Genomic DNA, 23,933 nt, shown 5'->3' on the forward strand with positions numbered 1-23,933 from the left:
TTCCATATGTAAATTTGATGATTAATGACTCGCGTTTATGGGCATTGCATTGAAAATTAATGATTACAATTTCCTAAAACAAACCAATTTCAATTTGTCTAAACGTATAATTTTTCGTGTGACCTCTGAACTAAATTAGAGCAGAGTACACACAAAACTGAGAATGACCTACACAAGTTCTCAACTCATTTCGAGGTCTATAGCATTTTTTGAATAATTTAGAAGTGTTTCGAATTTTTTTCATTTTTGTTTTTTTTTTTGTATTTATACTAATTTTATTAATACCATTTTATTTTTAGGTACTCTTAATAAGAATGACATTTTATTCTGATATACAGTCACTATAATGTTAATAATATTTAAAAAGGTCTAGTAAAATTGTATTAAATAATTTTCGATGTGAAATATAATGATTTCCACAAAGTTAAAAAAATTAAGTAATTATATACTTATAGAACTTATTATTTTACTATCAAACACTGAATACCAAAGCAATATTATTATTACGAAGGAGTAGAAAATATAATAGTTACTACATTATTTTATGACATTCTGAATTGTGTCATTTTGTTTCAAAATAAAAATAATGAAGAATCTTACTACATTATCATTTTAAGAAACTTTCAATAAAAAGGGCTATACATAATAATATTTCTAGAAAATCCGATTAAGAATATATTACATCACTAACTGCACATAAAATGTTGAATGCCCATTCAAGTGTAGGGTATTCTTACAAACGAATTACAGCCGCATTTGGAACGATAAAAGCCTTGAATCTCTGTGCTGTCCATAGCCCATTCTCACTCCCTCTCTTTGCGGCGCTTTCAAGTAATGTTAATCTGCTCACCTCTGCGCCGCTCCCCCTCTTCCCCAACCCCCTGCGTAAGTAGCAAAGAGTGTACAAGTGACCAACGCGTTGGTCAAACAATGACGCGCACTGTGCGTACGACTTGAATGACAGACAATTGCTAAGCAATCGTCGCGATGCCTCCTCCTCCCACCCTTGTGCGCCCTCTCTTCCTCCACCTCCTCCTCATGCTCCACAGCCAGCGCTCTCATGGGCAAAGTTAGTCAGAGAGCGGCGAACGGCGAACGACGCTGCGACGTAGCGTAGCCGCGGCAGAAGCAGCGACAGCGACAGCAGCATGTAAGTTGTACACGATAAATGAGAAATGAGGTTACCTACTTTTTAAGAAGGTCAATACAACCCAAAACAAACGAGCGACGAGGCAACGTAACGCAACGCAACGAAACGCAGAGCGAGAGCAGAGCAGAGCCGAGAGTAGCAGGCAGCGACGTTGTCGCGTTCGACGGCAGCGCATCAAAACGTAACGCTCTGAGCTTCCCAAGCTCATGCATAGGTGGCGCAGCAGCAGCGTCGTTTAAATGAGTGTCATGAGTGTCGGCGACGTCGCTCAACAAAGCTCAGTGACCATGTGAGCAGCGACGCCAACGTCAGCATACCACAAACATATTACAGCAAACGTTTTCAATGAAAACAAAAGTAGTACACGCTGCCAACGTAAGCGTCAACGTCGCTGCCGACGCTGCGTGCAGCTGTAAATCGCCACCTGGTGACGAATTCGGCGTCAAGATTTGTGGCCGCATGGAGGGCAACTGAGCTGCTGCTGCTGCCGCGGCCGTAGCTGTAGCTCAACTTTTGTGGCGTTAGCGTTGCCGAGGGCGCGGCTGACGCGACCGCGCGCTTGTAACGAGGCTAAGCGAGCGGTGTGACGACGTCTCTGCTGCCGTCGACGTCGCAGTCGCCTGCATTTTGTTGTCGCTGCTGCTGCTGCTGCGATTGTCGCGCTGTCTGCTTTTAGCCTCCACCTCCTTTTTTTTTTTTTGTTTTTGCTATGCATTGTTTTATAGTATTATTATTATTATTGTATTGTACATTCGTACATTTGTACATTTGTTGTAGTTGTTGTGTTCGCTCTCTGCTTGCAATTTAAATACGAAATATGTGTTTCAACTTGGTTATTACTTATTGTCGAACCACTAAAACGAAACACATCCCATCATCGCTATCCTCGCCCACGAATTACGAGCACACGACATTACACAAATGTTGCTCCACTTTAATGCAATTTTAATTATGGCTGATCACATTAAAATACGTATATATACTAAGTTTATATTCCAGATTGCATTCAATTTGAATGAAAGGGGGGCTCGACTAAGATGCTTATAAGATTGTAAAAGCTCTACAGACTCTCGCTCTATTTTGATTAAAATTACATTAATAAAAGATTTAAGATGACTGCTAAATGATGCATATAATTTCAACTAAAACTTTAAACTAAAAATCTTTTCAAAATGTCCTAAAAGCAGATTTAGTCCCGAGATTCATTAATTGTATTATTCTGCTTAAGTTAAAATATTTTCATAAACAAAACTTTTCAATATAATAGAACTAAATATTTAAAATTAAAACCAAACAATTACAACCATTGACATTGCTCTATGAATTCCAATTCTCCAATAATCTAGTAATCTATTCGATAAAATTGCATATTCAAATACTAAATTAAGCTCTGGTTTCGCAGTCTAATGTAATGCATGAAAATGAGACTTGAATTCACGCGTTAAGGCGCAGTTCTAACTGTAATTACGTCTATGATTAACGTCATTAGCTGAGAATGTTTGTACTGAGGTCAAATCTCAATCGATATGTCGAGATATACTAGATATAATATGTTGGTGGGTACAAAACGAGTGTGTGCAATGCTAGGAAACCAAGTGCGTTGGCCATAAGTTGTCATACGGCCCGTTATGATAGCTGGACTGCTATTTATAACACTACTCAATAGATACCCTAAAAGTTTCGTACGACCATTTAGTGTCAATATATATATGACAGCTTGTGGGAACCTTGGGGACTTGAGGGACAAACACCATGGTGGTCTGATAAGTATAGCTGGAAATAGTCCTCAAAAGTTGACAATTCAGTGCCAAATGAATTTTGTATTGCGTGCGAGGCGTTGGCCATGGCAAGAATTACTTGGCATTGCTTTGTAATTGGAAGCGATTGTGATATCGATAGTAGAATTGGTAAACGCAGTGTTGTCGCGTTTCAACTGTTATCGATTGTAGACAAAAACAATCAGTACACAAAATTAGAAATACCATATTCGAATAATATATAACGTTGGCATGCAAAGAAGATAGAAAGTAAACAAAAACTTATCGATAACAAATCAGCATACGCATTTAAAGCACTTTTATCTGATATTTGTGTTAAAGCTAAAGATAATTTATAAACGTACATAGATAATAATTCTCGCATATCGGAATCGCATTGAAAATTATCAAAGGCAAATTACGCAAAATCATAGAGCAAAACGACCTTATCGTGTACATTAATTTCATGTGCTACAATACTTAACAAATCGCTTTTGTAACCTATAATTACAACAGAGAAGCAAACACGTGCTAATGTACACACACACACACACATACTTATGTATAAGTACATATGTTGAAACATAGATAAGTGAATGTATGAGAGTGTGTGTAAACGCAAACACCTTTGCAATGGCAACAAACAATACAAAGCACAAAATTACAAAAGCTTGCTCACTTCCTTGTGTACACACACACACTCATACAATCGCATTGGCAGAGAGATACGCATTGAAAAATTAAATACAACAGCAATCGCAGCAGCAGCGTCAGCGTCAACGGCAGAGAATAAACCGTTACAATACAGATACAGAAAGCGAAACATAAACAACAGCAACTACAATTATTGTCGCTTCAAGCGCACATGTGAATCTCTGCTGATGTCAACATCAAATCCGGCGCCATCCTTCCGACACACACACGCCTCCACTTAACCCCCTCCTCCTACTTCAATACCAACTACTTGGTGCTCTCTCTCCCTCATTCTCTTACTCTACGCCTCACGCCCACAGCCACTGACATGCCATCATCATCATCATCGTCGTCTTCACCTTCGGCCAAACGAATTGAAACGAATTGGCACGAGCCTTGTGTGCGACGCTCTCTATTTCTCCCACTCTCCCACTCAGTGTGCCGTTCAGTCAGTTCAGTCAGCAGCCTCTTTGCTCTCTCGCATAATCGTGAGAGAGTGAGAGCGCTGTCGACTGTAGATTGCTGTAGTGTGTTGGGGCCTCGCGCACTCACTGTGTCTACTTTCTCTCTATAAATAGTTGAAATCGAGTTTCAGCTACAAATTCAATGCAAAGACACATTTCGTAAAGCGTGAAAGTGACGTGGGGTAAGCGGCAGAAGACAGGGTTAAGGGGTGGGGTAACAGTCTCGGGTCACCTCTCACATCAGCGACCAGGTGAGAGTCGTCTCTTCGAGGAGAATGTAATAGTTTTGAAATAAAAGTTCCCTCCTCTCCTCTCTACACTTCACTGCGATCACTTATTGAACTATCTCTCTTGCTCAATCCCCCTCTCTCCCTCACCGACTCTCTTGCTTGCTCTTGATGAGGCATCAGCATCATTAGACAACGCAAAGGTTGCAATTACAATTACGATAGTTTGCAATGAGTTTTCATGGCAAGGAAATTTCATTTCATTTCATTTCGTTTCGTTTCGTTTTATGATAACGATCTCGAGGTGGCAGCGCCGCGGGGTCAGTCATATATTGTAGATATTTATCTGCCACATGCGTTGTTGCACTTGAGCATAACGGTAATTACGTCTAGGCACGGCATTGCCCCTGAATTTTTAGTAACACACACACACACAGAGAGAGAGAAATACAAACTGACAAATATATGCATTAAATGTAAGCATGCGATTTTTCCCTCCCCTTCGTTTGTTATTGTTTTTCCACAGATTTTTAATGGCGACATTGACTTTGCAATTCGTTGCCCGTTAATTAATGGTTAATGATAATGTTAATGGAGTTGGGGTTGCGGTTTGGGCCACAAAACTGCAGCTGAACAAGGCTGAGAGACCAGAACCGATTCCGACAATGAACATTAAAAATATACAAAATCACAAACAAAATCGTTGCCATAAATTGTAACCAAGAATTGGAATGAATGTTGTTAACCTTAATTTAGAACTTTATAAAGCAAGATGAAGTTTTATGTTACACTTTAAATCTACTTTAATATCGCAAAGATTTCAATAAACTTTAATCCCCAAAGCAGCACATTTCAAGTTGCAATAAACTTAGATGTTAACCTTAAGTCCAACAAGAATGTTAATAAAAAGAATAATAATTACGAGTTCTATAGTTATCATTTAATGACTTTCATATTCAGCTTACCTTGCTAAAGCCATTCTAGCATGAGAGAGCCTTCCGAGAGGCAGCGCAATTGCATCCACTTTGAAAGATTTTCCTTGACAATTTCCCAGCACAAAAAAAATGTACTTTTGCGTTGTTAAAAACGTGTTTAACAACTGAATTTTTTTCACTGCACTTTTACTTTTTTTTCAATTTGATTTAAATTTCCTAGCTTATTATGTTTGTCTATGTTTACAAATATATATTTGGATTGTTGTCACAAAAACGTCATTTTCAGGCTAAACAAAGAGAAGTTTATATAATTTTTAAGAATGCCAAAACGCCACAAAGTGTGCAACTGTTTTGGAGCCGGAAAAAAACTTGCACAACACAACAACAACAATAATGTAAAGAATCAGCAGATGATGAAGAGCAACAGTGACAGCAACAAAAACATCAAGTGGCATCCGTCAAAACTGAAAATTTATCACATCCAATATATAGTATGGGGAGTACGTGCGTCACCATAAAATGGCCCAAGTTGATTCTCCCGGCTACGTGATATTTGTGCGTGAAATTATCAAAGAGCAACAAAGCAAAAAGCCAAAACATCAGCAGCGCGGAAAAAAAAATCGCACACTCACACACATGGTCGTATTTGTATAAGTATTCACATAAAAGAAGGGTGAAGAAACCTGCAAACAATGTTCAATGCCATCGACGAAAAAACAAAAAAAAACAAAATAGAAAAACAATAAAACAAAAAAAAGATGATTCGAAACGTAAAACGAACTGGCTTATCAGTATTTTGTGCTGTGTGTGATAAGCAACGAAATTGAACAAAGGCACTGACAACCAACAACAACAACAAATACAGCAAGAACATCAACAACCGACCAATGACAGTCAAAAATTGTTGATCTGTACCCCACCTTCCCCCCTCTGCCCCCTTTCGCCTGTCGGGTGTGGTGTTTGTCCAATTTTGCACATGGCCCGGCGAAAGGATTGATAAAAATGCGAAAACGACAAAAAGAAACAACAGCAACAACTGTTAAAGTTAAGTGTGGTAGACTGAAAGCTACCCGCTTGCCGGTTTTTCGGGAAAAACCAAACAGTTTAGTGTGAATTATTTATTCTATTCCAGTTTTTTATCCAGTTTAAATAAGGTTATCTGAAATCATACAGAACATTTTAATTCCTTTAGGTACTCAAGATTTTTCTTTTCAATCATATTGAAACTTTCAGGATTCCTTCAGAATATACATTTTATTATACATATCTATTAAAATTCCAGTCTTTCGTGTGCTTCATTACATCATCATATTGAAACTATCAGTAAACTTTCGGAACTTCTCTGTCATTAAAAATCAGATATATCGAATCTGATTAAATCTGATTAACTATATATACTTCATAAGGTCATAGATAGCTTACTACGTCATCATATATATATTTTCCTTTCATCAACAAGTAATACCCTTCTGCCCCATTGGATAACGGGTATAACAAGAACAGAAATCAATAACTTTGCACCGGGTACACAGAGCGAGGTCAGCACTGACGCTCATGCCAGATGAGCCAAATGTGCTTGCTTCCCTTTGCCCCATGAGGCGGCGGGGAGCCAAAGTGGGAGGTTGGAAGGTCTTTTGGGCATCTTTAGAATATCAGAAAAGCAGAGACAGCAACACCAGAGCGAGATAGAGAGACAGAGATAGACGGAGAGATGCCTTCATAAGTGGCCAATGTGCAGTCCGATATCAGCAAAACGGACACGAAATGTGAATGTCTAGTAATCTTAAAAAGCAACAACGAGAAATAACAAGAAGAAGAACAGCAGCAGCAACAGCAACAGCAACAACGACAACGGCAGCATTGAGAAGTGCAAACGACAAGCGAGCAAGCAGCAAGAAGAAGAGAGGCAAAAAAAGGCAAATAAAAAAAAACTACCAACTAAATTCCATTTCATAGTCATGAGAGCACACAAGGTTCTTCCTATATCAGTCGATTTGACTTGTTTACGTGTGTGCGTGTGTGAGCGACTGTGTACTCACACGTATATAGGTATGTACTGTCCATATACATACAAACACATATATGAGAGAACAGTACAAAAAATAAAAAAAAAGCTACAGCCAAAGCACAATCAAAAGCCAAAAACCTGCGCAGCGAAAAAAGCTTCCATTTACTTTTGACTTTGCACCGAAGCTTCACACATTCGTGTTCTCTTTTTCGCTCTCGCTCTCACTCTTGCTTGTTCACTAACGTAACTTGCAAAGCAAAAAACCTGCGCCGCCGGCGAGGGTCGTTTGATAGCTGTAGTTTGTTGGTGCCACCAACTTGGTGGGTGTTTCGTTTTGAGCATGACCTCAGCAAGAGAACGAACGAAAGAGAGAGAGAGCGAGAGCGCACGGTTTACTCTCTGGTTGCTTAATGCGCTCATTTATAAACAATAAACAAAAATAGTGGCGCACATGTTTTTAATTGACTTTTGCTTTGCAAAGCTCTCTAGCGAGGCAAAATCAAAACATATGTTGTGCGCGTAAGCGAGACAGCCAACATCAGTAAATGCAAATACATACATACATAAGAACACACACATATGTGTGTGAAGTACATATGAATAGAGATAGAGAGAGCAAAAGAGAACGAGCTCAAGTATTTCAATGCTGACTGCATTGGATTTAGCTTTTGCTTTTTGGTCATCTATCTTATTTGTTAGCAAATTTAAGCAAATCAGACGACGCCATCGTTGGGTGCTAAAAACTGTTTCAACAATTTTAAACAACAAGCATGTGACAGACTTAGAAGTTGCCAAAGTGAGAGTGGCAAAGATAAAGAGAGCGAGGGAGGAACAGGACAAAGAGCGCACTTTAAAACGCCGCCTAGTATTAAGTTCAACCAATGGACTTAACTTGAACCGAAATGAATCTGTTACTGTTGTTGTTTTCATCATTATTATTATTATTCCACGTACTTTGCCTAATGTGACCTCTACGACGCTGAGGAATTGAGGAAGTTGTCTATGCCAATCTCATTGTCGTTGTCGCTATTATTATTATTATTATTGTTGTTGTTGTAAAGCTCTCTTTTTCACATACGTTTTTTTAGTGTTTAATTGTGCGTGTTTAAAGCTAGCTTGCTAGCTAGCTATCTAGTTGTGTATTTTACTTCTAATATTTGATATTTCAAATAAGGTCACAGATACACACATCAACGACAAACGGCTAACGACAAAACACGCGCGACGCGACTCCGGGTCACCATATATACCACATACGACTTGTGAGCCGGTTACAACAAAAAATTGATTGACTACCGATTATTTTGACGAGGTCTCTGCTTAGTCTCTGAGGTTCGACCTTTACACACCCAAAATATTTATTGGCATGTGTGTGTGTGTGTGTGCGATTTTTTAAATGTTATATGTATTTTAGTTTAGTATTATCCGTCGTTTGGGTTAGACGTGTTCTGCGGAGATAGCGCGACACACAAAAAGCACACAAACTTAACGCAACGCGCAGCAGCTGACGACTGAGGGAGCTTTTTTCTTGGCTTTGCGCTTTGCTGTGTTGTGTGTGCGCGCGTGTTGCTTTTGCACCTCGTTGCTGTCTTTGTTTTCTGTGTTTGCTTTTGTCTTTACTCTGCGAGCTTTTTGTGTTTGCCCTCTCAGCTGTGCCCAAAAATGAGAAGCAAAGAAGCTGCTACTGCTGCTTCTATTGCAAGGATTATTATGCCATAGTCGAAAAGCTGCTTTTCACTGCTGGTAACTGAACCCAAGGTCTGTCACCCTCGGCTCCCCCGCACCCTGCGCCCGCATCAACAACTATTATTACAGGCAATATTCTTGCAAATAAGCTTAGGTCCTAACACCAGAGACCGTAATTATTATACGACGTATTACAAAAATGACATGGTAATGGCAATATTTTGGTTTTCGATAAATGTGCATTTATAAATAAGATAAAATGTAAGCGTAAATAAATAGACAAATTTTTATAATATGGAATTATATCTGCTTAGCGATCATTTCATAAGAATATGAAATTCGCAGTTCCAGCCTAATACTAAGTTACGGACGATATTATATTTATCGTAGCGATTTCAGTCAGTATTTAATTAAGCAAATATGTACTTCCCGTGCATTGATATAAAGTTAGTGCAGTAGATTAGATTAGTAATTAATTACTCTTGATGCTTATCATTGATATTTCACTAAATTGAATAATGAAACGTTTCCCTAGCGCAATTAAAATTGCAGGAAATCACAGTAATTATCGCATATGTTAGAACTCACCTTCTATATAATTGTTGACAGCTCTCGCTGTCCTATCCTGTCAATCTGGCCAATCGATCTGCAGCTACTTTATTGATTGATCTCTCAGTAGATTGTTGTGCGGATGTGTGTGCAGCAAACAAGAACAAAACTACCAGAGATCGCGAGTCTGTAATCGTAACGAAATAAAAGTATGTAATTATAGAAATCGATTATTGTGAGAGCTTTGCATATGAAGCGACATAAGTATAAATAGAAATTAAGTTGGAAAAATCATGTTATCAGTGTACCCGTTGTCGTTTAATTCATCATGGTATTCATTGCAAGTGTTATATGCATATAGTATATACAATTGTGCACTTGTGCACTTACACACATATTATTTTGCATAAAAAATTAACGAATACGAAAATGCGCAAATCGGTCTTTGACTTTTTTTCGCTGTTGTTGATGTTGTTCTTCTCATTATTGTTGTTGCTGTTGCTCCCTTTGTGCTCGTGTCGTTGCCATTTATTCCCCTCAGAAATTAAAAAGTTTTTGCAAAAATAAACAAACTGACGAGCCGACAGCCACAAAAAATGCTTGACCACCGAACATATTCTACTACAGAATACCCTTTAACTAGTAGCAATTTTTAAGATATTTTATCAGAAAAAAAAAATTTTGTAATTAGCGCCAAGGTAATTATAATTTCTGAATTGGAATTTTTTATTTCTTGACATATTTCTACTACATAAATAAATAATAAAGAAAATTAAAAATAATTCAATATATTTATTTAAAACTTTATTTTATTTTATAAAAATAAAGCACCTAAACTAAACTATAGCAGCATAAAATTATTCGAACCAGTTCAAATCTCAAGTCCAAGGCCATAGTAGCACTCTATTAAAAATAATACTTAATACTTAATTGAAGGTTAATTGGAATATAAAAAAAGATTCAAAAACTTTAATTTTACTTACAGGTTTTAGAGAATTCTTATTCTACCTACCTACAGGTAATAATATTAAAAAAAATTTAAATCGTACTGAAAACACCGGCGCTTTAACTATTGTTAATTGTTTTACACCAAAGATCTGATTGCTTTAAAATATAAATGAATTGCCTTATCAAAGTACCACCTAATTTTTTGCACTATATTGTTTGCGGCAGTTGACACAATAATAAAACGTGATTCGCGCCCTCATCAAAAACAACAATAAACACAACATTAATAACCTGCCTCGGTTTTTGATTTATTTACATCTCGCAGCTGAAATATCGATGATTATAATTGATATCGATTTCACGTACTCGATATTTTCCCCGAAATGTCAACAATTCTAACTATGGTTTGATCTGTTGAAGGGGAGGGATGGGTGGACTTCATCAGAGCAGCGCCGAGTGCAATAAATTGGCATGGCAAAGATTTTGGTTGGGTTCCTGCCTCACACACAACCAAACATACTTGAACCCGCATGTAAGAGTTGTATTTGTACCTAATATGCGTACATGCACACATACAAATGTGCATATAATACATGCACAGCAGACTCACGCACACACTCTCAACGCAACTCACCTTTGTAGATAGTTATTTTTCTTTTTGCGTACTCTGTCAATTTGCTTTACATAAGTCGGGTGCAACAAGGCGGCAATGTGCACTACAATTGCATTTGCTTTGTTAACAAAATGATATTGATTTTAGTTGCACTTTTCGATATAAATTAACACACAATATGGCGATATTACTCTTTCACTTTTTTTTCAGGCCAACTTGTATGAACTGCGCCACACACGCACACACTAACACACTCTTTTTTAGCGACACACGATTGGGATTGGACGACAATCGGGCCGAAATTGCATCGGTTATTGCACTGCACTTTGACTATATTATTGCTAAAATCGACTATTTGCGACTATTGTATTACAATAAGAGCTTCCACTACGATTATTTATTGATATTATTATTGGTAAATACGAGACGAATAAAGCCAGCGAACGCGCTGCGCTTTTCATTCCATGCTGCGGCACTCACAAACACACACACAAATACACTGAATGTGCGTGTGTGTGTATAAACGTCTGATTGTGAGTGGGCGCTCATAGTCGATCTGGTAACACTACTGCTCAGTGCAACACTGTTACCAGCTGGTAGCGGCAGAGCGGCGAGCAATATGCAATCAGAGCGCAGCTACAAATATAATACCAACAACATGTGCATAATAAATAAAATTATATTTATTTAATTCTATTTAGTGCTTGATAACCACGGAAATATGAAGCAATTGGCAGTTCATTTGTCTGGCAGCATTTGCGGCGATAGATTGTGGCGGCAGGCTGATAGTTCGATACACTCTTTAATCGTGATGGTGAAAAAATCAACCTAACACAGTAAAATCAATTAAAATTATAGGGCTGAGCTGGTGATTTAGCAAAAGCAAAACATTTGTTTAACCAACTATTAAGCCAGACAGCTCTTGTGCAACGAAAGGTAAACAGCATTGCTAGGTTTTTTGATCTGTTGCAATATTTACAAGAAAGTGCGAAGCGGGCACGAGCCCAGACTGTGTGTGTATTAGTATTTGTACGTGTTCCAATAAAATTTGTGACGGTGTGTGTTTAGTGTACACAGACGATTAACTAACTAACACACGCACGCTTTTCTATTGCAGTGTGCAGCGTAGTGTGTGTCGCCCTCACCACGTAGTGCGTAACAAACAAAGTTAATTAGCAGCAGCAGCAGGAAACGGCAAAAGCGACAACGACGACGACGACGGCGGAGACAGAGGCAAGCATGGACGGGAACAAAGACGAGGCGCAGCGTTGCATCGATCTCGCTGTGCAGGCGCTGGCAGAACGCAAAATTGACAAGGCCGAAAAGTTTTTGCTCAAAGCCGAGCGACTTTATCCCACGGACAATGCAAAAAGTAAGTACAACGAGTTCTACTCTTAATTAATTATTAATTAACTCCGCTTTGTAGGGCTGTTGGCACAGGTGAAAAGCACCTCGAGCAACAATAGCACCAATGGCGGCGCCAAGGAGCGTCCCGCTGCAGCAGCTGATGAAAAGGATACTGGACCGCGTAAGCGCGTCAATTCCGACTCACGCAATCACGCTCCCGACTACACCAACGATCAGCTGGAGGCAGTGCGTAAAGTCAAAAAGTATGTCAAACAAAAATCACTTTATAAATTACAACTAATCAAGTTAATATATTCAACGCAGGTGTAAGGACTATTATGAGGTGCTGGGCGTTAGCAAATCAGCCACTGATTCTGAGATTAAAAAGGCGTATAAGAAGCTGGCATTACAACTGCATCCCGACAAGAATAAGGCACCCGGCTCAGTGGAGGCATTCAAGGCACTGGGCAATGCGGCTGGTGTTTTGACCGATGCGGAAAAGCGCAAGAACTACGATCTGTATGGCATCAATGAGTCGCATAGCGGACATGGCAATGGCGGTGGACACCATGGACATGGACAGCATTACAATGACTATGGTTATTCCCGCGGCTTCCAGGCCGACATCAGTGCTGAGGAACTGTTCAATATGTTCTTCAATGGCGGTTTTCCGCAGCAAAATGTTTACATGCGTCAGCAGCGACGTCGGCATCAGGCTCGCGAGGACAGAGATGTAATTAGATGAACGACGATTCTAATATGAACATGTCATTTAATAAGCTACTATTTTGCAGTCTAATAACTCTTCTGCCTTAATCAATCTGTTGCCCATTTTGTTGCTCATTGGACTGTCCATGATGTCGTCGTTCTTCATATCGGATCCCATGTACAGCTTATCGCCATCACAGTGAGTTTAAACATGAAAGCATTCACTAATTTAACTCTACTAATTGCAATACTCTTACTCTACAGCAAATACTCGGTTAAACGCGAGACAAACGGTCTGAAGATTCCTTATTATGTCAAAGATAATTTCTATTCTGAGTATCAGGGTTCGGTGGCGAGACTTGAGGAATCGGTTGAAGAAGATTTCGTCAATCATTTGAAGCACTCGTGCAGTCGGGAACGCAACTATCGTAAGCTCCTGAAACTGCAATTAAATCTTTCTTTATTTAAATTGTACTTGATTTTTGCAGGCGATTCAATGTTGGCCAAGGCACGAACCTTTGGAGATCGAGATCTGTATCGCAAGGCGCAGAACATTAATACGCCGTCGTGCGAGAATTTGCAAAAGTATTTAATCACATGATTTCCATATGCAACAAATTCAAAGCAATGAAATTGAAACGTGATTTAAACGCTTTTTCGTTTTCTCCTCTGTTGTTTTTCTTTGGTTGTAGTTTCCACTGTTTGTGTCTAGTTTGTTATAAAAAACAATGATTTTATTTAAATCGAAATTGATTGTTATAGTTTATATATGTATATGTAATGATATCCTTCATGTATTTCCTCTACATACATATTTCATCAACAAATCAAATCGAAAACCATATGCAAAAATTCTTTGCGATTAGTCAAAATGGGGACAAGCTAATTAATAAATAAACTATATAAATATAAATTATAGACTACTGCATTGTGTTCTGCATCTCATTAAGATTCCCTTTCCCAAATATTAAAGACAAATGTTATGTTAAAAATTGATTTTGTTTGTTTTTGTTGTTTTTTACTAGTTATAAATGTACAAATAAAGCAGTGTTATGCTAAGTAAAAGAAACGACGACGACAACTCGGGCGAGAGCAGTTGCATCATTAATTGCTAATGATGGCTTCCAAGGCGGCCACAACATCGCCGCTCTGCTCCCGCAGCACCTTCTCAGCCAACGTTTTGCTAACCAGCAGCTCGTTCATCTAAGAGAAGGAGTAGTTTCATTATGTATGTCAACCCATTACGGGCTCATTACTTACGATCAGTTCAATGTCCTCCTTCTTCACCTGCACCTTTTGCAGCTCCTTCTCCCTGGCCACCCTCAGACTATTCTCCTTGTCACGCTGATTGCCAAATTGTTCCACAGCCTGCAAAATCCAAAGTTTTAGATACTTGTCAAATTAATAAATTGCACTTTGTGCTTACACTTGAAATATTCGCCGCTGAAATTTCCTTCTCCTCGGCGTAATCCGTCACACGTTCCAAATCAGCGGCGCCGCCATCGTGACGCGTTTGCTTCTTTTGCTTTTTGTCCTGCTCTTGGGAATCGTCTTCGGCCTCGCCTTCAGCTTCACCGTTGACCTCGACCTCGGGCTCTGTTTCCGCCATGCTGCAAACTGTTTTTATGTCAATTTAGTAGGATATTTAATTTTGCTTTTGAGAGCCTCGTGCGAGTGTATTTTTTTTTTTACTTTTAACACTGATGCTAGGTGACCGAATATGAAATTTTACAATATACTGTTTTGGGACGTTAAATATACCAGCTTATACTAGTTTCATAATTTTCCCATTGGATTACGTTTTTTCATCAAAAAAATACGGGTAAAAATAAGTATAGTTTGATTTTCTGGATAAAGTTTAGATCTAAATGCTTTTACTATGCATTTTATTGTTATTAAACCATACTGCACTTTGATCGACCGCCACAAGCTGTTGTTAACAGCAATAACACTGTATGTTAACAGCGTGACTTGGCAGCTCAGGCACTGTTAGTCTTAACATGGGTTGTTGTCTTGGCTTAGCAGTCACTTAACATTTCCCTACAGCCCAAGGATTTTTCCGTTAGTATTTGAAATATATTTAGAAAATAATTATCTGAAATAAATAGTGGTCTGAATTTTTAGTTTACTTCTTCATAAATATATATTACAATTAAGAAAAACTGTTTTTAGTTTATAATGATAAAATTAGAAAAAAAAACCTTTTTGGATACCGTTCTATTTTAAAAAATAATTGAGCAGAGTTTAGAAACTTTTGAAAGTACCAAAAGTAGTATAAATTACTTATTTTATTATAAAAAGTTCTAATTTATTTTTCACTTGACAGCACATAGCTGCAGTGTATTTTTATAAAATATATTGTTTAATATTAAATAATTTGTACGTTTTATTTCCTTTTAAATTTATAGGTTTTTTCTTTTTAATTCAACAGCTGCATAGTTCATTTAGACTTTTGTCAGCTGCTATTTAATGGATGCCACAATTTCTTGTTATCTATTTAAATTTGTCACACATAAAATAGTGCACTGGGACCGCAAAACTAATTAAAAATGTCTCGAGCATAAAGCTGTCAACTGTTTCAATGCAATATGTATGTAGAAATATGTAGACAAGTATGTATTTTATATATATTTCATTTACTTTTTTGTATGCCGCAAACTCTTGCGAATTTTGTTGTGGTTTAAAATGTTAATTATAAGTTTGATGCCAGACATAATGAGATTCTCAACTAGCACACATGGAAGTCCAGAAAGGAGAGGGAGTGAGCAAAAGGAGAGAAAGAGAGAGAAAGAGAGAGAGAGAGAGAGAAGGGAGGAGGGCACTCTCATAGTGTGCCAACGTTCGAGTTCGCTGCGGGCGGTGCAGCCATGTCCTGGTCCTGTTGACATAATCGTTAGCCATCATGATTAATTTAATTGTCAGTTTGACGCAAGTGTTCGCTCGCTTGCCCTTACTCTCTCTCTTTTTCTCTCTCTAGCTTACTCCCTCTCCATCTCGCTTTTTCTCTCTTTGCCCACACTTAATGCAAAATCAAGATTAATTAACATCTCGACCATGGGCGGTCAACATCATTTGTTAGTGGAGCCCAAAGGCAAAAGTAGCGTGAAAGAGAGAGAGAATGGTAGATAGAGAGTGAAAGAGATGGAGAATCGAGGGTGACAAACATATGTGCAGTTTTAATATCATTTTATTGGATTTGCTTGGCTTGTGTGCAACACTTTAAGTCCAGCGACAAATTGGAGCAAATCACATTTCACATGCACAGCGCGTTTCACAGCCAAAAAAATTTGTTTATCGCCTTGCCAACTCATGTGTGTGTGTGTGTTGAGTATGTGTGTGTGTTCAGTGTGTGTGTGACGCAACAGGCCGCACATTTGAAATGGTTGCAACGTCGTCGCAGGTCGTGCCACAAGTCGCAAGCTGCCAATTGCCAATTGCAAATTAAATTATGCTGCTAATTAACACTGACACACACACACTCACACACACACACTCACACACTTGCACACATAAATTATGCTCGCAATTTTGGGGCTCATTGTGGTTTTTGGCTGCACAAATTGCGCATTCGCCACGTTGGCCCGCCATCGCTGCAAAACTCTCCGCATTGTCTTCAGCCAACTTCACATTTCTCATTTTCCATTTTCTCCATTTCCCCCCATTTTGCATGTGCCACTGAGCGTTCGCGTTCACACAGTAAATATTTTTTGGGGCACATTGCAAGGGATACTTTTGGATACGAGGGGGAAGGGGATAGGAAAGGGGAAGGGGGGGAGTGAAGTTGCCTCTTCAACACTGGAAACAAGGAAAGGAAGGAGTCGCAACTTGGCCGCACGTTGTAATTGAGCTGCATTGTTTTTGGCTTGATTTTCGTTATTTGTTGGTTTTATTCTACGGCGGGGCGGAAGTTGAGGAAATCGCTTTAAGTGCTACAAGCGAATCGCATGTGTGCATAGGAATTGATTTAAAATAAGCGGATCAATCGATTACAAATTGGTTTAGAACATTGACCCAGTGTCGAACCGCATGGAAAACTTAACAGGAAAGTCTGGGCAGAATTTCAAATATTTATGTAACAATATTAAACTTATTTAATAGCAAAGAACTTTGCTTTGAATAATCAACACTTAAATTCATTTGGAAATTATATAAACTAAAACAGCGGGAAGGATTTAGATGATTGTTTATCCCGAGTTAAGAATAAACCTTCAATTTTTACAATATCTTGATTCAAGATTTCATTCTTGATTTTAGCACAGGTTTTTCTTTCTATGTATAAATACTAAAATATTGAATATAAAAAAGTCCAAGAAACTTATTGCAGTTTTTAGGTTTCAAAATTCAAATTATTTTATCATTAAAATTCACAGTTTATTTCAATATTTATAAAAAAAAACAATTATTTTATTAAAACAAATAAATTATTAATATTTTAAAAGATTTTTTATATGTATATTCCATATTACAATATTTAAAAAAGAAATTGGAAAATTATTTGATTAAAACAAATTAATTATTAACATTTTATTATTATTCCAATTTCTTTCATAAATATTGAAATATGAAATTGGCATGGAAATATTTTATCAATAATTAATATGCTGTTGTTTTTTTTAATTACTATTTTGTAATTAGAATTGACTTTAAGAAACTGTAACTTTTCTGTGTGTACACAATAAATAAAATAAATAATTGTAATGACTTTATTTATAATTTAACTAAGCAGCAGCAGTTTTTTATTCCTTTAATTTGCAATTCTACTAATATCTATTTTAAAAATATAAATTATATTTTTTTCTTTCAATTATGATGATATTACAAATAATTAAATATCTATATTTTTGAAGTCATCATTAAAATAATATTCTTAGTAATAAATTATATAGAATACAAGCAATTTTTTTGTCTTTAGTTAGCCTTAAATTTAATCCTAGGCTACAAACAATAATTAACTAACAAACTTTGTTAGTTGTTTGATATTTCTTTTTTTGTTAAATATTTATTTGAAGTAATTATTAAATTTAAATTATGATTTAAATGTAGACTGATAATTAAAAATATAACGATCAACTTTTGACTATACTTTAAAGTAAAAGTCTAATTTTAAATAGAAATTGCTGAAAGTGCAATTATAATTTGCTGTATTTTGCTGAAAATTAAGATATTCAATTATATTATTATTATATAATTATTAAATCATTGCAGTTTATTTTATGTTTTTTCTGTTTTAGTATTTTTGTGGTATATTTTATTAGGTATATTTTAAGAATATACCTCACTGTTTCGTTCTTTTTTACAGATGACTGTAGTTTTCTTACTTGTTAAATATGAAGTTTACGAAATATAAATAAAAATTCAAACATTTATTAAATTTTAATATTTTTTCTTTTACTAGCTCGATTTTAAAAATTATTTGAATGTCACGCTGCTTTCAATTAGTTGTTTGACCTTTTTTGCAGCATATTTAAACTCTATCAATGATTCTGTTGCATTCGAATTTTGAATTTGTGCGAAAAATCTGAAATCTCAGTTCGGAATTTGCAGCTTTGATTTGACGATTGTGTGAACAGATGTGTGAGTGAGTGTGTGTGTGTGTGTGAGTGTGTCTGGAATCGATTTATGCAGTCAGCCTTGTTGCATTGTCCTGCGACATGCCAATGTCATTTGCTGCAGCACGTTGCACGTTGCACGTTGCAGTTGCACAGTCAATAAATAAATTTGCATAGCAAATAAATTAAGAAAATGCAATTTTCAAGAACTGAAGCCGAGGCCACAAAGCGCAAATTAAATTGGAAATGCGATGGCGATGCGAAGCGATGCGAGGACATTCAGTCACCCTTGAGAGGGGAAGAGAGAGAGAGGAAGAGAGGGAGACAGAGAGTCCTTGCCATGCATAATTTGATAGCAACTCAATTACGGCTAATAACACTCGAGCAGCGGCTCAAAAAAGCGCCACTTGCTTCTGCTTCAATGCGACAAATTTGCTAAAAAGCCAAGAGAAAAGAGAAAAGAGGGTTACGATGATGTCCTGCTGCTGCTGATGTAGCTGCTCCTTTTTTTTTGATACTGACAAACTTTGGTTTATTCGCAAATTGTCCAAGAAGAAATAATTGAGCCATTGAAGGCGCTCGAGTGGTCAGCAAAAGTTCGCTCCATCTCTTTCTCATTCTGTTTCCTTTTCCTTCTTCTTCTCTGTCGTAACAGATACTGGAAAACTTGCTCCTTTCGGTAAGGATGTGTGTAAGGAAGGATATTGTGTGGCGACCTATTGACGACCTTTATCCACGCTTGTACATAAACCATAATCGCAATTGGCAAGTGGCCGCCGCCACTCGAGCATTGTCATGGTTGGCAGGAGCCGGCAGGACACGACAGGACATTTGCCAGTGGCCACTGTGAAACGCATTGAACGGAAGCGCTGCTCATTCATTTAAAACTTGTCTGCAACTTGCCAAGTTCCCAATGCTTCTCCATCCCTTTGTCCCTCTCTCTCTCTTCATCTCTTTCCTAATCCTGCCAAGGTGCAAACACACACTTCAACGTGTGTGTGTGTGTGTGCTGAACTCGTAAAGTCCTCGCTTCCGTTCCCCACTCGTACTTTGGCATTTTGCAACTTTTGCGTTTAACAATTTCGCTTCCTTCCGCTGGCTAAACGGCGCCAGGTTGTCGTGGAAATTTGTTTTAATCGTCATCTTTGCTTTCCCCCACTCTCCTTCAACTTTTCCGCAAGGTTCGTTGACGTTCCTCTTTTCTTTTTTCCACCGTTTGTTGGGCAACTCCTTCGCTTATCGATGGCCTGTTCAATATTTTATTAGTGTCCTTTTTCGGCTCAGGACGCGGGGCGCCACAATTTGTATACCTTTGCTGAATTTTCACCACCGTTTCGTTTAAGTTTTCCCCTCTCCCCTCTCCCCATCTCCATTTGCAACTTTGATTTCTTACTTGGGCGCGCAATAAATTTTTATATGCTTGCCTCGCGAGTCCTGTCTTAATGTCGGCCATTTAGCAAGAAAAACTTACCTAAATGAAATGCCAGCGTTGTCTCATTGCTCACATTAGGACGAATGTTTGAAGTGCTTCTTTCCCTCCCCCTCTCTCCGCAGAGACAATCGAAGGGGGGCGAACATCAACCCCGAAAGCAATTCATGGCATTCAAATGAACACAACTAACATATCTTATGTCCTTATCTTATATCCTGTAAGTGGCTTAGGCGAGTAATGTGCGATTCCAAAATAGTAAGTTAACTATGAGCGAAAACCTTTGTCTTAGGTTCATTTTATATTGAATTTTATTATAGAGAAACTTGATAAGATCAAATAAAATTTATTTAAATGTAAATATACAATTTCATAAAATAAATAAAACAAAATGTTTATAAAAAATAATAGAGACAATCAACTATTTTTCCCTTTCTTGGCTTAAGCGAATTATATTATATATTTTCGAATTAAAGAATATAAATTTCGAAATCGGTAACATAAAATTCAAATATTTATGATCAGTTATCAAATTCTGTTTTTAATGTTAATAATATTTTAATTTTCTTTAAAAATATTTATGTGTAATTTAAATCCACATATTAAGTTAAAGTATTACTTGTAGTAGACGATTTTTGGTAAATACCTTAATAACTACAGTATTTATAGGTCCCGAAAATTTGGTTGCGATCAGATGAAAATTGTATAAGTTTTTTAAGAAATAACTTAATATTAGATGCTTTTGCTGACAATCTGGTATATTTTGTACTATACGGTATATTTTGCACAGTATATACTATCAATATACCGCATAGGACCTTACGTATTTTTTGTTGTTATTTTTCGGTATACTAATTTGGTAAATTTTGAGAATAATACCGTAATTTTTTGCTTCTATTAAGAATAAGTAGCGGGTATCTTATAGTCGAGCACACCCGATTGTACGTTTCTAACTTGTTTTTTACTAACTAAAATCGAAAAATCAATTCTTAATTAATAATTGCTAAGTACTGGACTTAAAGCGACATAAGTTATACACGTAAAGATAATAAATAAAAATTTAATAGTTGTAAATTTTGAATGAATGATTTCTGATCTATGATTTTTTTAGCGATGTACATAAGTTATTCTTAAAATAATTTGATATTTCATAAAATTTTATTAAACTACAATTTGGATATTACAAATGATATAAATGTTTTGTAGTATTTTGTTAAGGTTATTTTAAAAATTTCAATAGAAAGTTTTTATTTAGTAGAAAGATAAACATTTTTATAAGGCATAGATTTATTATACCGAGTAAAATATTATGAACATCTTTCAAATATAATTTTTTGAAATTTTCTTTAAATTTTAAGCATAATTAATATCTTAATCATGGTTACAGGGTATTCACAACTTCGAGTTGCGTGTTGCAAGAAAAGATTTCTTACAAACTGAAGAAAGCATTTATGGCACCTCCTTTATACCTGCCACAAACAACCACAGCAATAGCAACAACAAGAACAACAACAACAATGGGCAACACAATATGTTATGCAACTGGGGAAAAAGTTTTGCAGTATGCTTTCGGAGTGCACTTGAAAATCGTGTGCGCACTTTAAATGCTCTCTTATCAATTGAGCTGTTGCACTTTGGCCAACTGTTTGCTTATGTCACAGGAATAAAAAGAGAGAGGGAGAAGAAGTGGGAGATGTAGTAATATTTTCGTATATTTTATAGTGTGCAACAATAAAACTGTCTCGAGATGTGGCATTCAACCCCTTTTGTGGCAGTTAGTCAGAGTCAGAGTCAGAGTCAGAGTCGTCGTACATTTAAGTTTAAACGTTATTATTGTCGCCTGACAGTCTCCACAATTTGTCGTAATGTGTAATATTTCTTCTTTATAACCGAACTACGCATCCGCCCCCCCCTCGAAGATTCTACGATTCGCCATGGAAGGTGGCACAAATGATAATCCAAAACAGCAACAAGAGGGAACAAAAAAAAGTTTTGCATACTTTCGAGCGTCTTTTGCGGATATCCTTTCGCATAGATCATGGCAAAGTCCTTAGTCAAATCAATTTGATACGTTTCGAAAATTTTTGCAGTTTTTCGCTTAACTGCAAGTAATTAAAAACGTTGCTAAGCTAGTTGAAGTAAAAAAGAAGAAAGAGAGAGGGAGAGAAAGAGAGAACGATAGACGACAGGTGCTGCGTCCAAGAAGTCGATAGGAAAAAAAAAACCATCTAATGACTATACATCATTTGAACAATCAATCAATTTAAGCATATTTAATCCAAGCGAATCATGTTACATGCGCCAAGCACAGAGGTAAACAGGGGCGGGGCAGAAGAGGGGGAAGGGGCGAGAGTTCAGGGCTGCTCGCTTGACTTGAACCAACTGGAAATCTTGTGATATTAATCAGTCTATTAGACACGATTTGTTCCATCAGCTGGCGAAGCTAGCGCAGCACGATTATTCAATCAGAGCTCAGTTGGTTGCCCAGACTTCCCACCTCTGACTCTGACTCCGACTTCGATTCCGCTTCAGACACAGACTCAGACTCAGACTCAATCTCCACTCGCTTGGACAGCTTAGAGACTCGCAACCAGTGCTGCCAGTTTAGCATTTTAGTTGCTAGATCTAGCAACTTTACCAAAAATTTGCAATTTTTTTTTTTTTAAAATTCTATTAGCTACAAATCTAGAAAATTTTTATTTTTTTTTTTTGCAATTTTTGCAATTTTAGCAATTTTTCATTTATATTTTACTTAAAGCCTTTTTATTTTGTATTCCTTTTTTGCCATTCACTACATTTTAAAAGTTCACTGTTTATTATTATTTTTTGAAATTAAATAAATATGACAAAAAGTATGTAAACAACATTTATAAGGTTATTTTGGAATTTAAATATTTTTAATATAAATAAAATAAATTAAATATTATCTTTATATATGTATATAAACATAAGCATGAAAAATTTTGAATGTACTTCTTTATGAGTACTTACTAAAATAAAAAGTACACGGATATTATTGTAATAGGTGTTAAAAAAAAGAAGATGCGAAATCCTGTTTATTTTAATTTTTTATTTCTGATTTCAATATTTTATTCCTAAATTAATAAAATATTTGTATAATCTATGAAAACTAACATTAAAAAGATTTAGCAATTTTTTTTGGCTTTTTTTTTTAATTTTTAGCCATTTTTAGCCATTTTTTTTTTTCTCAAATCTATCAACTTTTACTTCGGAAATTCTGGCAGCACTGCTCGCAACATTCCCTGACTCCCTTCTCTTCCTCTCGACTCTTTGTGTGGGAGCATGTAAGTCTGGCGTGTGGCAAATGCTGCGGGGTTAATTCGCGCATACAATACAGTTACATATGGTACATAAATATACCATATATATACTCGTATGTTTGTACTTTTCAGGGCTAGCATTGTTGTATGTTGTATGTTGTATGCTTCGCAGCAGGTTAGTGTGTGACCTTGTTAGGCATCGAGTTCGAGTTCGAGCATAGCCTAAAATCATTTCATATATTTTATTTTTTTTTGCGCAGACAAAATATCATGTTAAAGCTTTAAAGCGAATCGCTGCAAATTGAACAAGTTACGAACAAAAGATCGCTTAATCATTAATTATCATAATAAAGATTATGCAAATTGATTAAGCTGTAAACAGCAGATTTGTTATGCAAAGAATTTAACATATGAAAGTTTATGCTAAATATTAATAAAAAACAGCACATTTTACAAATGTAAAAGAAATCATAAATTATAATTAATAAATATATTTTTTATTACACCAAAACCAAACTTGCTTCAAATAGAAATTTTTAATTTCTTAAATATTTTCCTTAAGAATACAAAGAATTTAACTTAAGAAAGT

At 36.6% G+C, this 23,933-nt stretch overlaps 3 protein-coding genes across 5 annotated transcripts in view; 1 reads left to right on the forward strand and 2 right to left on the reverse strand.

Annotated features, from left to right (window-relative positions):
- Positions 1 to 11,490, reverse strand: part of LOC132786344 (protein roadkill) — a 55,534-nt gene extending 44,044 nt beyond the window's left edge. The window contains exons 1-2 of one of the 2 annotated variants that reach the window (XM_060792855.1): positions 11,052 to 11,490; positions 9,509 to 9,656 (exon numbers count right to left, since the gene is read on the reverse strand). Coding sequence is in view for 1 of the 2 variants with exons in the window: in XM_060792854.1 (XP_060648837.1) it covers positions 5,257 to 5,270 (14 nt within the window). In the remaining variant the exon portion in view is untranslated. Of the gene's footprint in view, positions 1 to 5,256; positions 5,276 to 9,508; positions 9,657 to 11,051 lie in introns of those variants that run through there. The other variant, XM_060792854.1, reaches the window with a different exon arrangement.
- A 320-nt stretch (positions 11,491 to 11,810) lies between these two features.
- LOC132786347 (dnaJ homolog subfamily B member 12) lies at positions 11,811 to 13,834 on the forward strand. Of its 2 annotated transcripts, none has more exons than XM_060792858.1 (7): positions 11,811 to 11,966; positions 12,148 to 12,402; positions 12,457 to 12,640; positions 12,702 to 13,110; positions 13,172 to 13,284; positions 13,350 to 13,513; positions 13,574 to 13,834. In XM_060792858.1, the coding sequence occupies exons 2-7, from the start codon at positions 12,270 to 12,272 to the stop codon at positions 13,684 to 13,686; spliced, it is 1,116 nt and encodes a 371-aa protein (XP_060648841.1). In that variant the 5' UTR covers positions 11,811 to 11,966; positions 12,148 to 12,269; the 3' UTR covers positions 13,687 to 13,834. The 2 variants fall into 2 exon arrangements, with proteins under 2 accessions (XP_060648841.1, XP_060648842.1); XM_060792859.1 differs by having other exon boundaries at positions 11,815 to 12,059.
- Positions 13,835 to 14,065: 231 nt separating this feature from the next.
- On the reverse strand, positions 14,066 to 14,854 carry LOC132786348 (huntingtin-interacting protein K). Its single transcript, XM_060792860.1, has 4 exons — positions 14,778 to 14,854; positions 14,512 to 14,702; positions 14,346 to 14,453; positions 14,066 to 14,288 (listed from the first exon to the last, which is right to left on the reverse strand). Exons 2-4 carry the CDS (start codon positions 14,692 to 14,694, stop codon positions 14,190 to 14,192), a joined length of 390 nt encoding a protein of 129 aa, XP_060648843.1. The 5' UTR covers positions 14,695 to 14,702; positions 14,778 to 14,854; the 3' UTR covers positions 14,066 to 14,189.
- Between the last annotated feature and the right edge of the window lie 9,079 nt (positions 14,855 to 23,933).

Source organism: Drosophila nasuta, chromosome 2R (genome assembly GCF_023558535.2).
Source record: "Drosophila nasuta strain 15112-1781.00 chromosome 2R, ASM2355853v1, whole genome shotgun sequence".
NCBI classification, from domain to species: domain Eukaryota; kingdom Metazoa; phylum Arthropoda; class Insecta; order Diptera; family Drosophilidae; genus Drosophila; species Drosophila nasuta.

What these genes read in the sequence shown, in the direction of transcription:
- LOC132786348 (XM_060792860.1), bottom strand. Translation starts at nt 14,694, where the DNA reads ATGGCGGAAACAGAGCCCGAGGTCGAGGTCAACGGTGAAGCTGAAGGC. An exon ending in CAGCGGCGAATATTTCAAGT is followed by an intron (nt 14,454 to 14,511) that starts GTAAGCACAAAG and finishes TGGATTTTGCAG; the next exon opens with GCTGTGGAACAATTTGGCAA. An exon ending in AGGAGGACATTGAACTGATC is followed by an intron (nt 14,289 to 14,345) that starts GTAAGTAATGAG and finishes TCCTTCTCTTAG; the next exon opens with ATGAACGAGCTGCTGGTTAG.
- LOC132786347 (XM_060792858.1), top strand. Translation starts at nt 12,270, where the DNA reads ATGGACGGGAACAAAGACGAGGCGCAGCGTTGCATCGATCTCGCTGTG. An exon ending in GCAGTGCGTAAAGTCAAAAA is followed by an intron (nt 12,641 to 12,701) that starts GTATGTCAAACA and finishes TATTCAACGCAG; the next exon opens with GTGTAAGGACTATTATGAGG. An exon ending in AGGCTCGCGAGGACAGAGAT is followed by an intron (nt 13,111 to 13,171) that starts GTAATTAGATGA and finishes ACTATTTTGCAG; the next exon opens with TCTAATAACTCTTCTGCCTT.